The sequence below is a fragment of the Ceratotherium simum genome, chromosome 6 (assembly GCF_057802395.1).
Source record: "Ceratotherium simum simum isolate JZ-2026a chromosome 6, ASM5780239v1, whole genome shotgun sequence".
Lineage (NCBI taxonomy): Eukaryota > Metazoa > Chordata > Mammalia > Perissodactyla > Rhinocerotidae > Ceratotherium > Ceratotherium simum.
Genome location: NC_141905.1, coordinates 57,412,833 through 57,428,724, shown reverse-complemented (window position 1 = coordinate 57,428,724; position 15,892 = coordinate 57,412,833). Strand labels below are relative to the sequence as shown.

The window sequence follows — 15,892 nt, the reverse complement described above, 5'->3', positions numbered from 1 at the left end:
GCTACTCACCAGCTGTGCAAACTTGGGCAAGTTATTTAACCTCTCTGAGCCTCCATTTCCTCTCCTGTTTAAAAGATACCAAGCATAGACCTCTCTTAAAGATTTTGTGAGGGTTAAATGAGAGATTGCCTAGAAAGTATTTCAGACAGTCTGGCACATAGGAAGCACTCGAAATTTCAATAAATATCAGCCATCTATGTCATAATATTATTTACAATATGCAGGTCTAGTAGTGAAATAGAATCAGGAAAACTTTGTTCCCTGTTCCATTCACTTCTGAGAGTTCTTCAGGGCCAGATAGACGGCTTTAAATATTCAGTTATTCTTGAAAAAGGCTCCCTCTGTTCTTACTCTGCCCTGCCAAGCGAGCTTGAGCATCTCTGATAAACGCACAGGCCTCCAGGCCTTGGCTCCAGCCACAGAGCCCTGCAGAGGGCGTCAAGGGTGAGGGAAGATGTGAAGACCTCTCTGGGGTAAACATTTTAGAGTTAGGAGGTTGGCTGGGGTGCACAGAGTCTGGTCAGGGCCTACCTGGCATGTCCAAGGATGAGCTAAGACGTCTTCAGAAGGTGCAGCCCACCCCCCAAGCCCAGCCCTGTGACACGGACATGAGTGGTCATAGGCTGGGTTGGGAGGCAGGTTGGAAGAACTTAGAAGGAACTTTCACTCTGGAACTTAAAAAATCTTCGTCAACCTGCTGTGAGGTGGGCCTGGTTGGACTTAAACGCCAGGAGGGACTTAAACTCCACTGAGGTCCCGCCAGCTGAGCAGGGGCGGCCTTCCTACAGGCTCCCCCAGGGCGGGGCAGGGGCTGCAGGAGCAAATGCCCGGGAACTGAGGTCCTGCCCCGGTTGGTGCCTGTTCTCTGTGTGGCTGCAGAGCGGAGGCTGAGATGAGCAGGAACCTCCTTGCAGCCGCTGTCTCCCCCATCCCCTCCCTCTGACCTGCCCTCAACTGCCCCCTCCAGCTGCCTCAGCCTGAAGCCATGGGGCGGCATTCAGATGGCGGTGGTACAAGGCCCAGCTCCTCAGCGCCCTCTCTTTCCTAATCTGTACTAGCAAAGGCAGGCCTGGGTTGAGTCCTGGCTCCACCCCTCACCAGCAGTCACTTACCCTCTCCGAACTTATCTTCTCATTTGGAAAGTGGAAAGGATTAAATGAGAGGATGCTTTCAAAATGCTTACCACAGTGCTCAACACGGAGGAAGACACATTCTAGCTATTGGCCAAAATGCTGCTCACTGAGCAGGTCATGGGACCACTCTGCTGATGGCACTGTAAGCAGGACAACATCTGTAGCCTCAATGAAACTCCTTTGCAAAACTAAAAGAAATAAATAGACGGAAGGCACAGTGATCTTTGTTAGCACTTGCTGAGCCTCTTACCCGCATTATCTCATTTAATCTGTGTGTTCCCGCTACGAGGCAACAGCTTTTACAAGTAAGGACACCAAGGCTTACATAAGTGCACGAAGTCCCACAGCTTCTAAGTGGTGGAACCGGGGACTTGAACCGAAGTCCATCTGACCCCAAGGCCTGTCGTCTTAACCACTAACTCTACTGTATTTCCAGTGATAACCACGATGTAAACAATAATAGTAAGAAAGATGACCTGGCTCCCGAGCCACCACCAGGAAGGCAGCAAAGACAGATAAATCAGCAACTCTCTGAGCCAGGGGACACTTGATTCTGGCTGACCCCTGCCCCCACATTTGCTAATGACCATGTGACAACAGGAACGAGAGGAGGAGACTCTCCTGGGACGCCTCTGGTGCTGCCCAAGAGTGAATTATTCTCTGTCTGCATGTGTCTCCCCATCGCCCCCAGCTGGCTGTGCGCACAAGATCAGCAGTGCAGACGGGACCCTGGCGAGCCCCAACTGGCCTGACAAATACCCCAGCCGGAGGGAGTGTACCTGGAATATCTCTTCAACCGCGGGCCACCGGGTGAAACTCGTGAGTCATTTTTGTAGTTTATGGGCAACATGGACCTCAGTATCAGACAGACGTGGGTTTGAGTTTCTGCTCTGCCACTTCCCGGCTCTGAAACTTGGGGGAGTTACTCAACATTTTCAGGATTCAGTTTCCTTATCTGGAAAACGGGGATGCTAGGGAGACCCAGCTCACGGGGCTGTTGTGCAGACTGAAAGAGAGGACACACATAAAGCGCGAGTGGCAGGTGAAAACAGTTCTATAAACAGCACCTGTTCACAGTGGTCCCAGTATGACGTGGTAGCCACCACACAGATCTGTAGTGCTGTTTGAGATTCAATTGTTTCCAGTTTTAATTTTTTACAAAACAATATATTCTCAAGGTAAAAATGTAACCAGTACAGAGGGTTGGAAAGTAGAAATCAAAAGTTTCCAGGACCTCCATGCCCACTCTAGAAATGACCTCTCTGAACATTTTCTTGTGAATCCTTCCAGAAATTTCTTATGCACATCCAATCATGTATGTACATGCATGGAAAAATATATATATTCTTTTTCTTGCTCAAACTTCTCAAGGGTACTTGTTATTTATATTCTTCTACAACTTACATTTTTTTCAATTAACAATAGGAGATTAAGTTATTTATGCTAATTCTCTCTTGAATTAAAAATTAATATATCTTCCAAGCCTTTCTTTAAGTCCCATCCATGCATATGATTATAGTCTGCACATCATGCTCGGTTATTTCAAAGGAGAAATGAGTCTTTCGTACAAGTCTCCTTTCTCAGCCCCCAGGGGCTCCCAGATCCTGGAGTGTTAATCAAACCCTCTTGCCAGCTGGAGAAGTTGTACTCCAGACAGACAGACAGTTTTTAAATGGGTCGTTTTGACTCTGGAGAAGAGCAAACTCTTCAGAAGGCATACGGATGTTCCCCTGAATTATGAACCAGTAATGCAGGTAGAATGGAAGAGAACAAAGGAGAACGTGATGATAAATAGACGATCGCCCGGGGACTTGCAAGGGTGTTTATTGGCGAGCGCGGTGAGGACAGGTGGGTGAATGGGCTCCCAGGCTAGGGCGCGGGTGCTGGTGCCAGGCCCGAGGCATCGAGGGGCGGAGAACGCAGAGCCCCTGACCACATGCATAGCTGCCCATGTGGGAAATGCTTTCGGCTGCTGCTTTCCCGGGTCAGTCGGAACAGCCCTGAATCTGGGCGAGGGTGAATTAGAGAGAGCGCTTGAGAGAAGGGACTCCTTCCCCAAGACTGCCACCTGCCGGAAAATGTTCGCAATGTCAGCATCAATCTCTGCTGACGCGGGGGAATGGCGCCCCCTGGGGTTGGAATGCGCAACCTGCACAAGTGGAAGCTGAGCTTCTGTCCAAGGGCCGCAAGACTTGAGCACCTCTTTTCCCATTCTTGACAGTACCAAGGAACTAGAGCAACGATCACAGTCAGGTCTGCACAGTTAGTCCAGACCTGAAATTTGTGCTAGTTTTAAAAAAACTCCCTTGGGAAGTGGATGGTGGATATCTTGATTGTGCTCTATCTTTTTGCTGCCATAAAACCAAGTTGAATACTTCTTAAGAAGCTGGTGTTTCACTGCATGGGGACATGCAGTGTCCCATGGACCTTTGGAGAGCTCCCCACCTCCCTGGCCCACAGCCTCCCTCCCATTGCGTTGCCCACCAATGCTGGCACCAACGTACTCTCCTTCCTGCCCACTGTCCCCTCCGCCACTCTCTGGCCCCACAGCTGCCTTTCTATAAGGTATGAAGGGCTTTGCCATTTCAAGCATGTTTGTCATTCCTATGAAAGCCCCACTGCCAATGGCCCCTCTGATCCTGCCTCTCCGTCCATCCCTGCCCTGTCACCCCAGCCCCCTTCTTATGAATTGAGTCCCCCTCCCCCACACTAATGTCCTCTCTCTCTGCTCTGTCATTTGGTCTTTATTTCATTAACACTGTCCCCTCTCACCTTGTCACATCTCCCTCCCAGCCATGGACAGGCCATCAGTCAGTCCTCTTCCCAACACTTGGGAAGCCCTACATTTGGGGCTGCAAAGCCTGGTGCACGGCCTGGAATTGTGGGACCCTCCTGGCCAGCTTTAGGGGACGGTCTTTAGGGAGCACAGGGAAGAGGGAGGCAGTGTGATGGCTTGGAGTCTGGGCTGGAGTCAGGCTGGCTGGGGGTCAAGTCCAGCTCCATCCTCCTCTAGCCGTGTGAGCTTGGGCAAGCCACTTTACTTCTTAAGACTTAGTTTCCCCTTCTGCACCTTGGGGATAATAATAGCTTTCCCTCACAGTGTCACCAGAATTAAGTGAGAAAATGCCCATAAACACCTGGCACAGAACTCTGCATGGAAAAAACATTCGGCCACTACGAGGATGCCCATGCGGAGCAGTGTGCACTTAGCCCCATTCACAGCATTTGCACTGAAGGATGGCACAGTACAGCGCAGAGGTTAAGGGCAGGGACTCTGCAGCCGCACCTCCTGCTCCTGGCCCTGCTTGGGCAAGTCATCTGACGGCTCCGTGCCTCAGTTTCCTCATCTGTAAAGAGGGGATTATAATGATAGACACATCACAGGCAGTGAGGATGAAATGAGGTGAACCTTGTAAAGCACTTGAAACAGCTCCTGGCCCAGAGTGAGTGCTTGGTCCCCACTGCTCTTATCATTAAGTGAGGGAGAAGCTGCCTGATGTGTTGGAGGAGCACAGGCGTCAGCGAGCATTTGAACTCTGAACCCCGGCCATCTCATTTGGAAAGTGCTCATGGCAGCGATAGGTAATGTAACTACCCCACAGGGTTGTTTGGGGACCCAGAGAGGGGCCGAGTGGAGACCCTCTCTGCAGATGTCGCCATCGTCACACGGGCTCCACAGTCCCCGCACAGCTGGCTGGGCAGACGCGTGTCCGGAGTGGGAGAGGCGGCCCCCACCCCGGCTGACCGGGAACCCTGGCCTCACTCTCTGCTCTCCCATCCCCAGATGTTTAATGAATTTGAGATCGAGCAGCACCAGGAATGTGCCTACGACCACCTGGAACTGTATGACGGGCCCGACAGCCTGGCCCCTGTCCTCGGGCGTTTCTGCGGCAGCAAGAAACCAGACCCCGTGGTGGCTTCGGGCAGCAGCCTGTTCCTCAGGTTTCACTCGGATGCTTCCGTGCAGAGGAAAGGCTTCCAGGCCGAGCACAGCACGGGTACGTGCGCCGGCCGCCGGCCTCCCGCTGATTGCCACGTCCACAGGAGACAGACAGGCGATGAAGGCAGGGAAAGGATGGCCTCTTATCCTGACTACGGGGGGAGGGAGGGTGTGATAACATGTCCCTTTCAACATGAAACACAGGCAACCATAGCGGGAAGGCTCGTTTCTTTTAAAGTCCTTAACTGACAACATTTAAAGTGGGTAACCCTTCGTTCGTGCCACATTTCTTTATTCCTTTCATTCCTCTCATCCCCGCTTTAAAAATTTGTTTGTAACTTTGCTGGTCTGTGAAATCCAAAGTCTGGGAGCTGAGTGGTGGAGAGCAGCCCTGTTACCCTCTCAGGCTCAGTTCCAGAAAATGAAACATGTTTCTGTTCCCCATTATTTTTTCCTCCACTTAAAAGGTAAATAGCCTTATTCAGTCCTTTGGAGGAAAATGTATATGCTGATAACTTACACATCTACTTTGTTAAATGGAAGAATGTCAGTAAGAAAATGGCTCGGCTCTGTAGCCATTAAAATGCTGCCACCTGGGACTAGAACCCAGGGACACAACGTTGACTCTGATCTTGGCGTTAGATTGTGGCCCTTTGGCAAAGTGGTGGCTGCTCGCAGTGGCCCACTCAGAGTCCGAGATCATGATCATGGGACTCTGTGAAGTTTTCTGATCCCTTTAACAGCCCTTGCCTCCAGTTTTTTTTTCAGAGCCTAAAAACACGAATCAGGTAAAACAAGATGACACCAGCGCCCTGAGGCAGTCTAGCTTGCCCTTGCCTAGCAGAAAACACTTCTTTGTCTACAGAACCCTCTCAAGCTCCTTGAAAGTTTCTAGCTTCCCCCAGGGAAGTTGAAAAGCCATTGACTGGTGACTTCACCTCTTGTCCCTACAGACAGAGCACAGGGGCTCGAGGTGGGTCAGGGTCCCAGCAGGAAATGGGGGCACACTCTATCATTAGATAGAGCCATTATTTGAGGAGAATTTAATAAGGGACTGTTTACAAAGGGGTGGGCAGGGTGTGGGGACACCACAAGGGGCAGTGCAGCAACCAGGGCTGGGAACTGCAAGGCTGTTACCACCCCCAGGAATAGACGCCAGAGGAGGGAGTGGTTCCTGGAGCCCAGAGACAGAGGGGCCACAAGCAGAGGGCCCCCGGACAGGAGCTGTGACCTTTGGTCAAGAGCACAAGCCTACGGTGACCAGGCAGGCAGAGAGCCTGGGACTAAATACCTTGAACTCTCTCTCCTCCCTCCTCTGATCTGCTGGTGCTCCCCATGGCTGACCCCAACCTGAAGGCAGAGGGCAGGGGGCCCATCCGTGTCGACCTAGTGGCCGGCCTCCTGGGGCCCGGAGCAGGTGGGGAAGAATGGAGAGGGGGTCTGGCAGGGCAGATAGAAGGCATCCTGCCCTGCTCTATGCCCGTTTCATTGCCACTCGCATCTCAGGAATTTGAAATTTCTCAAAGACAGCTCAGACCTGGAAGAAATTCTAAGCCACAGCACACATGGGGCTAAGAGTTGGCAGTGGGACAGGACTAGGGCCAGCTGGGCCTCGGAGTGTTACGGACAGTGCAGAAGTCACATCACGGGGAGCTCTGGGCCCCTCGAGGGCGTGGAGCACATTGAGGACAAGGATGAGCAGTGGAGGAATTTGCCTCCAAAATTTCTGGTGCTTTCCAATCTCTGATCATTCTCATTTATCCATTTATATTATGTGGTCTCTAGTGACCTAGACACAAGATAGTGTAGGACCCAGGCCAACCAAAGTTACTGTCCCAGTAAAAAACCCAGAAGCCAAGGCTACAGAATGCAAGCCCAGAGTATGAGCACAGCTCATCTGTGACACCCATAGGGCCTCCGAGTTGGCCTATCATCAACACTCTCAAAAGCGGAGCAGCAAGTCCATTCTGAGGTTTCTGGGTGTGAGTTTACCAGTTCTGATGCGCCTTTGCTGCCCTCTGTTGGCAAAAACTACAAATTACAGTAAGTCCGTCGGGCTGATGTGAGTCCTTCTCAGATGCTTCTGGTACTTCCAGGGACTAAAGTGGTAAAGATCCAAGCAGCCAGCTTTTTTTCAGTAGATGCTCAGGAATTCCTGGAGGCCTTATGTTGCCCAATCTGGGAGCATAGGACCTTGACTTGTAAGGGCCAATTTGGACGCCCCCGTGAGCCCTGAAACTCACGGGCTTCTCTTTGGTCCTCTGTAAAATGGGATGGTGAGACTCGCCTGGCACCAGGAGGGAGGCTTGGTAGAGAAAGCGGGCCTGTACAGAGAGTGTGGAGAGAGCAGTCCCAGCCGGGAAGTGGGTGGGGGTGGCGCGTGCGTTCTCTGTGCCCGGGAGCATCGCGGTTCTCTCTCTCTCATTAGAGTGCGGGGGCCGGCTCAAGGCTGAAGTGCAGACCAAGGAGCTCTACTCCCACGCCCAGTTTGGGGACAACAACTACCCGAGCCAGGCCCACTGTGACTGGGTGATCGTGGCGGAGGACGGCTACGGCGTGGAGTTGGTATTCCGGACCTTCGAAGTCGAGGAGGAGGCCGACTGTGGCTACGACTACATGGAGGCCTACGACGGCTATGACGGCACGGCGCCCAGGCTCGGCCGCTTCTGCGGCTCCGGGGTGAGCGCCGGGGATGCAGGGCCAGGCACGCAGTGACGAGTCAGAGCACGGGACACACCTGGGTTTGAGTCCGAGCTACGCCTGAGTCTCAACGGCACCAGCCAGGAGGCCCGTTCTGCTGGAGCAAAGTGGGAAATAGAGAGGAGGTTGGGAGGCACTGGGGGACCAGGTCATGAAGGCCTCCTGCCCAGGTCAGCTGTGAGAGCATTTTCCTTCTAGGACTTTCTTCCTATTTTTGCAAAGTTTCTCTCCCCTGCATTTTTATTTGGCCTTCAGGCTCTTTTAATTTTTTTTTTTTTTTTTCCTGAGGAAGGTTAGCCCTGAGCTAACATCCATTGCCAGTCTTCCTCTTTCTTTTGCTTGAGGAAGATTCACCCTGAGCTAACGTCTGTGCCAATCTATTTTGTATGTGGGTCGCTGCCACAGCATGGCATGACAAGCGGTGTAGGTCTGTGCAGAGGATCTAAACCTGCAAATCTGGGCCGCCGAAGCGGAGCACGAGGAACTTGAACCACTTGGCCACAGGGCTGGCCCCCTCTTAATTTTTTAATTATACTTTTTTATAATCCATATATTCACAATTCTCTCCCCAAGCAAAACCAAGCACCTACGAAATTACAAGTCACTCGCTTACTATAAACACAATAGTTACGCTCAAGGTCATTATTGTTTTTCTCATTATCACCTCTTTTCTGGGCCACCTACCCAGGACAGGGTAAGCCTGTTTTGTTCACTATTTTCCCAGTGCCTGACACAGGGCCTGGCATATAGTTGGTGCTCAGTGAAGTGTACGGACCAACCAGTACAGGTCCTGGTCTCTCTCTGGCTGCACCATGCTGGGCCCCCAGCCCTCTCTTTTTCTCTGCCTCCAGGGCTGATCACTCAGGCTTCTTTGCAATTGGCTGGACTTACATCAAATCATTTTGGAGTCACTAGTGCTCCTTGTGCTAAACAGCACCTCAAATTGGCATTGATATGTCTTTGATTAATTTCGCTTCATCTTCCCTCCCCCTCCCAAAAAGAAAGGATGACAAAGTGTGACGTAACCAATGTAGCACCTTTGATGGATAAAGTCTTTCTAACTGGGGAGTCCACATGCAGAAGAAAACCTTGGAGGGTCCTGAGCAGTGATGTGTGGAAGCCCAGTTTGGTTCTGCTGGAATCTGGCAGAGAGCAGCCCCGGAACCTGGCTCCATTCATCCACCATCAGGCAAAACCTTTCTGACACGTGTAGTGACTCCATCTCATGTTGTGTCCTGGGGCAGGACATAGGTCTAAACAATGGTCTTTGTTTTATGTCTCCTGGGACACACATCACAATGGTGACCCTAGAGCTGGGTGACTCATGGTACACACTTTACCGTTAGAAAGACCTGAGCTTGGGTCCGGTCTAGCTGTGTGAACTTGAGTCTCCATTTCCACAAGCATAAAATGGAGACACTACCTGGCTTATAAAGTTTTAAAAATTTACATGAGTTAAGATCTGATAGTGCATAGAGCAGTGCGCTTAATAAATCTATGCACTTAATAAATAATATATTTATATGAGCTATGTATCTAGGATTATCTTTGGAAGAGCAGGACCCGGGGAGCTCTCAGGAGCAGAATTTGCAATGCTTTCCTTTGAACAAGAGCTTGTTTTGATGCCCTTCAGAGTCTCTGGTTCCAGGGACGCCTCATGGCAGCATCAGCCATCCTGTTTTTGTGTAAGGTTCTGTCTCATCCTCCTTATTTTAAACTCCCACCGGAGCCAACTGACTCAAAGTCTCCCTGGTTTTCCTTTCTCCTTTCTTCAGCCATTGGAGGAAATCTACTCTGCAGGGGATTCTCTGATGATTCGATTCCACACGGATGACACCATCAACAAGAAAGGCTTTCACGCCCAGTACACCAGCACCAAGTTCCAGGATGCCCTGCACATGAAGAAATAACGTCGATATTCTTCAAAGACAGGAACTGCGAATGTTTTTATAACAATGGCACCTTGTGAATCTGCCCTAAAACAATGTACGGTATTTTTCTCAAACAAAAACTCAAAATCTAGTCTTGGAGGTATGTATTTGATGAAGTTTGGCCAACAAGGAGGAGAGAAGATGTTCCTTTGATTCTGGCTGCAAGGTTATCCATTGTGGACTTTTAAAGAATGTTAAGGTTTGAAGTCATTGACCATTTAAGCTATGCCACTTCATACCCGTTCCCCTTGTCCCTTGCTCCTATGGGGCAAAAGACTGGCCCTTGGGTTGGTCATTCCTCTATTTCTGGATGTGCTTTCATAGGTGCCAGCAATGTGACCATGTCCTGGAGACTCAGCTGTCTTCTGTCTACACTGGGCATGAGGATTAAAGATTGGCGATGGCTGATTTACTACTCACAGCTTTGGCTGGATACTTTTCCTCTTTCTCTGCCAGGGACATGTCAACCAGGATACCCGAGAATATGGACGTCAGGACTAAAAAAGGCATCCCAGTAAGCAGTGCACGGAGGGAGAATCATTGTCACCAAGGCTTTTCTCTGTGTCATCAGCTCTCCTTGCTTCCTTTGGCTTTCCCCCATCCCTAATTGCATTAGGGGCCAAGGCATCCACTATGAATTCCAGCAGAACATTTGCTGGTGAGAGTCTCTAGTTTGCCAAGAATATATCCTGGCTCCTAAAAATCCTTCACTCGCTGACTTTGAGAAGACTCCACTTGTGCTTGGGATTCCATGGGCTTGGGAGAACATTTCTGCCTTCAGCTTTGGAGGCACTTGCTGTGGTTAACCTTGCCTCCTTGACAACCAATTCAAATTGCATTTGCAAGACGTGCAAAGACATCTTAGGAGGGACCAGTTCAGGTCCCTTGTGGAATGAACACTGTTGAAAACTGGTTAATTATAAATTATGTAAGAATGAACACCTTGTGGAACAAGTCAACCTGTGACTAACTTCCTGTAACCAATCAGGTTAAAGAATGCATTGGTAACTTTGCTCAGACTAACTAGTATTCAATCACCTACTTGCAACGAGAAGTCACCACAGTTGGTGCTTGTTCCAGAAAAGTATAGATGATGTTGTTTACATAATTTTAGAACCTCCAGGTCTACTTTAAACAGTGAGGTAGTTTTGAATGGCATTTCATTAAGGCATCTGTGGGCATTATGAGCTAAAAGCTGTGGTATGTTAGCTTTAAAAGAGTGTTTATGTTCGAATAATTTTTAAATAATGTTTACATAACCCTGAGTCCTGTTTGGTTAGTACTGCACACAGGACAGAGCACAAGCATTTTCGGTGAGAGCCCAGATAGCTCCCAAGCACCAGAATTCCTTTGGGACGAATCAACATCACTTTAAACAAAGTATTTGCAAAAGGTTAAAGCTTGTATTTTTTAAAGATCTGAGTATGCCCCAGAGGACTATGTCTAATTAAAATGATTGCTGGGAGTTAAAAAAAAAAAAAGAAGAAGAAGAATACAAAGAAAGGTAGAAGAAATGCATGGGAATATTTTTTCCTTAAAACAAAACAAAACAAAATCAAAGTATTATTATTAATAATAATATATGTCTGTATATATGTATGTATGTAAAGGATCAACTGTCAGAGCCTTAACAATGCAGTGTGATACGTGCCCACCTACCACCTTAGCTTTACTGAGTGGGCCCTCCTGGAGTGGACCTGCGTTTCCGCATCGCTTTCACCAAGCTCCCTCTTGGCCTCCCTTGGCCCTGGATGGAGGTGCAGCCTACATTCTCATACCATGACCCGCCCTGGGGGAACTTTGATTCAGCAAATGGAGCAGCGGTTCTTGTGGTTCAGGTCTTGCCTACCTGTTAGCGTAGATTCTATTTCTCTGATTTTGTGTTTTCTGGGCTTTTATTTTGTCTCATCTTATCTGTTGAAACTGAAATCAGGATAGATCAGGTGGCTGTTAAGAGTTTCTCTCCAAGGACATGAAAATTGTGTAGTTTCAACCTTTAGCAGTCTAAATAAGAGTGGTGAATTCCCTGGAAAAAGGAGAGGGAGTCAGCTCTGCCTCAGTATTTGCCACCCTCATGAAACAATGGTACTTATTTTTATCTCTTTAGCATGAATATTTTCAAAAACACACAACTTCAACAATTATCAACCCCTGGCCAATTTGAAACAATGGGACTCGTATGAAAACCTTCATTTCAGCCTTCTGTGAGTGACGTCTTCCCAGAAAAGACAAACTCTGATTCAGCTGGGGCTGGCCAGACCACTCTCCTGGAAGCTCAGACTCAGCGGCGATTTTGCATGATGCAGATTCTGCGAGGAACCACACGGCTGGCTTCACAAAAGAAAGTCCATTTAGCAGAAAAACCCAGGCCCCCCGCCGTGGCTTTTCCAAATGCTCAGTGACCTTCCTGAGCACATCTCTGGAAGTGGATGGAGCAGCCAGGGGATATTACCCCAGCCCTCTTTGGCCTTTAATTGGGTGCTGATTCTTGGGGATGTCACAAAGCTCCCAGACTAGCTTCAGTTCAGAGAATTGTCTTGACAACCTGATGAAATATTTGGGGTCTGGGTCTTCAGGCTGGTCCAATTCCAGTGTAATCTAGTCTAGCAGAAGCTAGAACCCGGATCCCAGGGCAGAGTAAGGGTCTAGAATTAACTTTAGCCTGTGGAATTTCTCCCAACAGAGAAACTAAGGCTGTGCATTGATTCACTGTAAGACTATTTGCCTCTAAGTTTAAGTTTCACATTACTCATGAAGTGCGCAGCCTGTTTAAATCATTTGTAAAATCTTAACTAGCAAATTCACACTGGGATTTGCTGTTGATCTGGTCCTTGATAAGTCTCAAATAATTTGTGGTATTATTGTTCAGTTTGTGAAAAATGTTCCCTTGGCTCCGTGAGATGTTTTTAAACTTTCCTTTGTAGACTGAACTTCTGAAAAATAATCCCAAATGCCTGTAAGTTTTCTTTTAAAAAAAGAAAAATTGTTTAGAGTGTTATCTATAAATTTATTGTATTTTTTATTTTGTGTAATTTTACCTTTCATGAAATGTTATCAGTTTCAGAGAGAAAGTGGAGAGGAGCTAACATATGTCTCTGCCTAGAAAGACCTGTTTCATTAAAGAATGTGAATTTATTGATGTGTCCTGGGTTTGTGTTTCTAGTTCAGACAAGATTGGTCCTCTTGGTGATAATTTTCTCCAATACCACAAGAAGTTGTGAAGGATATAAAAAGTGGGGCCTTCTCTATGGCCTTCTATTGTCTGGTGAGTACTCAGAGCCTGGCTCCAGAAGAGAGCTCCCTATTGGACCCAGAAAGTCATGAACAATGCCAAAGATAGCTTCAAAGTTGCCGCCTTTCTTGGACCCAAACAGGCTGGAAATCTGATGACATAATTGTCGTGGAGATGGTTGCTGCTGCCAACGGTGCTAGATGTGGTAGACATCTTCGGTTTGTCCCTCAGCAACTGTCTCCACTCACCTCCACCTCCACCAAGTGCCTGAGGACCACATCTGACATCTAAAACTGAAGGTCACAGCTCCTATAAAGTGGCCCTCTCTCTCTGGGCACTGGCAGCCCCTCCTTCCACTTACCTCATCAGGCCTTGGGGTGGTAATGACACCCTGCTGGTCTAACCCTGGGGTACTGCATTGTCCCCCACGGAAGAGCTTTATAAATAGTCCTTTTAATAAGCCCTCTTCAAATACAGCAAATTGAGTATATCTCTCATTTCATGTGGGGCCCCCAACTGATACAGGGTCATTTCTAACAGAAGGACAGAGACTCCATTTAATCAAGGACAGTCTTTTTAAGTTGATTAGATTAAGAGACTTGTGGGTATGTTTGGAGTTTTGTAGGTCATATCAGGGAAGGGTAATATGGACTCATGTTTGTAAAAACACTCGGTCTTAATACAAAACTATTTAACACGTGCAACTGTTTTGTGCTCTATGTAGAGTGTCAAGGTTTTATGACTTTTCTGCCCTTTTGCAGTTGCCAGTACCTAAAGGATGAGCCCCAGTTGTGCGAGGGTATGAAGGTTTGATGTATGGGTCAGGATAGGGTAGCCTATGTTGCAAGAAGAAACAACCCGCAAATGTCAGGGGCTTTACATAAGAAAGGCTTATTTCTTGTTCATACGACATTTTCATTTCTGGTATCTGGAAGCTCTTCCATATCATCCTCAGTCAGGACTGGACTGCTGGAGCACCTGCCATCTGGAGCATTGCTGGTTTCCACGGCAGAGGGAAAGAGCATGACAAATTATACACTAGCTCTTACAACTGCCTAGGAGTGACATATCACTTCTACTCACATGTCATTGGCCACAGCAACTCATAAGGCTACTCTTAACTTCAAGTTAAGAACAAGTTGAGCTAGAAATATCAGGTGGACCCCACCAGTGACTCTCACATGTGACATTTGTAGATAGGGAAATGACCAGAATCCTTCTGTTTGTTTTAACATTTCATCACTACTTGACTGACATTTTTGATAAAGATTTTTAAAAATCCAAGTAAGGGCGCCTATCATTTAGAATGGACCAGCTTTTTAAACTGACCAGTTGTTGCCTGGCAAATCAGTGTGATTGGGCTGGTACAAATTTAAATGGTGGCAAAATACAAATGATCAGAGAATCTCAGAGTTGACAGCCCTAACCTCTCACCCATTAAGGGCATTCATTCTACAATTTCTAATGAGATAATTCTCAGGCCTAATACTTCCAGAGGTGGAGAGCCCACTCACGTCACCCATTCCTTCTTCTTTGGGTGATGGTGCCAAGTTCTTTATGCAGAACCACCTCTTCTTGCATTGGACGGACCTGCATTGGGCAGACTGTCAGCCAGGTGGCAGGTACTCCTTGGGCACGTGACCCAAGCCAGATCAATCAGATCCTCTTCCTGGAATTGGAGTCTTGATCAAGGGGCAAAAGGGCTGAGATCTTTTAGAGCTCATTTTCCCTGGGAAGATAGCCTGAGAGGACTGTCTAGGAGTCCCTGCTGCTGAAGCCTCAGAAGAATCCTAGCTCTGCCTTCCCAGAGCCTGGTTCCCTGGCCCTCTCTACTTTCTGTGAGCTCCACTACACCCAACCAATAAGTTCCCCTTAAATTAATCAGAGTCTGTTTTGATGCTTGTGACCAGAGAACTATGACTGACCCAGACACTTAGGCCAGAGCACCACTTGACTGTAGGTCATAGCAATTCTTCTAAAGGAATAATATGTCCTTTGGGGGGAAAGTTGGTGATCAGTAGATGCATAGCAAAGAAAAAGAGTCAAAAAGGACCTCCCTTGCCTTGCCCATCCACAGACAGCCTAGCCAGGAGGCCTGGGGCCGTGAACTGGAGTTCCTTGGTCTAGCTCTGTGGTCTGGGTGTGATTCTACACCCACCAAGCAAATTAGAAGTATAACCTGTACCAGTTGTGCTGATTCAAATAGTTCAGTCGTTGTAAACTCTATCATCCCCACTTTATAGCTTGAGACTGAGGCTGGAAGAAGTTACTTAACTTGCCTAAGACCACACAGGTTCCAGAAGGGCAGCTAAGGCTTTAAACACAGGCCTCTCTGAACTGTTGTCTCCATGGTGTCCAGGCAACCGTAGAATCAGTTTATGCAGCACTGTAGAGTCTTGGGAACTGGAAGCCCCATGAGGCAGAGACCACACTGGTCTTGTTCAGTACAGCCTCCCAGTGCCTGGATCCCCATACCCCAAGTCCCTTTTTCACTATTACCTGCCTAAAACAATGAAGCCTCTGTTAGTCAAGCCCCAAATCCAGAGTCGACTTCATTCTGCTCTTTCCCTCGCCTTCTGTCCCCCCACTGCCCCACATTTTCTTCCATCACCAAGTCTCACAGCCTCTACCTCACAAACCCCTTCACTGCTCTCCATTTCCACAGCCCCCACACTAGCACAGCCACCATCATCGCTCACTTGGATTCTGCTAACTAGTCTCTGGGTTAACACTCTTGTCCCCTGTAATCCAGGCTCCACAGAGAAGCCAGGCCATCTTTGTCAACATCAATTAGATCATGCCCCTCTCTCGCTTAAAACCCCTGAAAGGCTCCCATTGCTCTGTGTTGGAAATCTGACCATGCCCTGCCATGCTCTTATTGTCAGGCCCCTAACTCCCCCTCCTTTAACCTCTTCAGGGGTCACTGCCTTGTTTATGTTGCTCCAGGCCACTAGTC

At 48.3% G+C, this 15,892-nt stretch overlaps 1 protein-coding gene across 3 annotated transcripts in view; it reads left to right on the top strand.

Moving 5' to 3' along the window:
• The window catches only part of TLL2 (tolloid like 2), a 158,911-nt gene extending 146,078 nt beyond the window's left edge, over nt 1-12,833 (top strand). For all 3 annotated transcript variants that reach the window (XM_087432349.1, XM_004427892.3, XM_087432350.1), the window contains 4 exons: nt 1,825-1,952; nt 4,918-5,131; nt 7,502-7,752; nt 9,549-12,833. In XM_087432349.1, the coding sequence (XP_087288475.1) occupies nt 1,825-1,952; nt 4,918-5,131; nt 7,502-7,752; nt 9,549-9,683 (728 nt within the window). In that variant the 3' untranslated portion in view covers nt 9,684-12,833. The remainder of the gene's footprint in view (nt 1-1,824; nt 1,953-4,917; nt 5,132-7,501; nt 7,753-9,548) is intronic.
• The last annotated feature ends 3,059 nt before the right edge of the window (nt 12,834-15,892 follow it).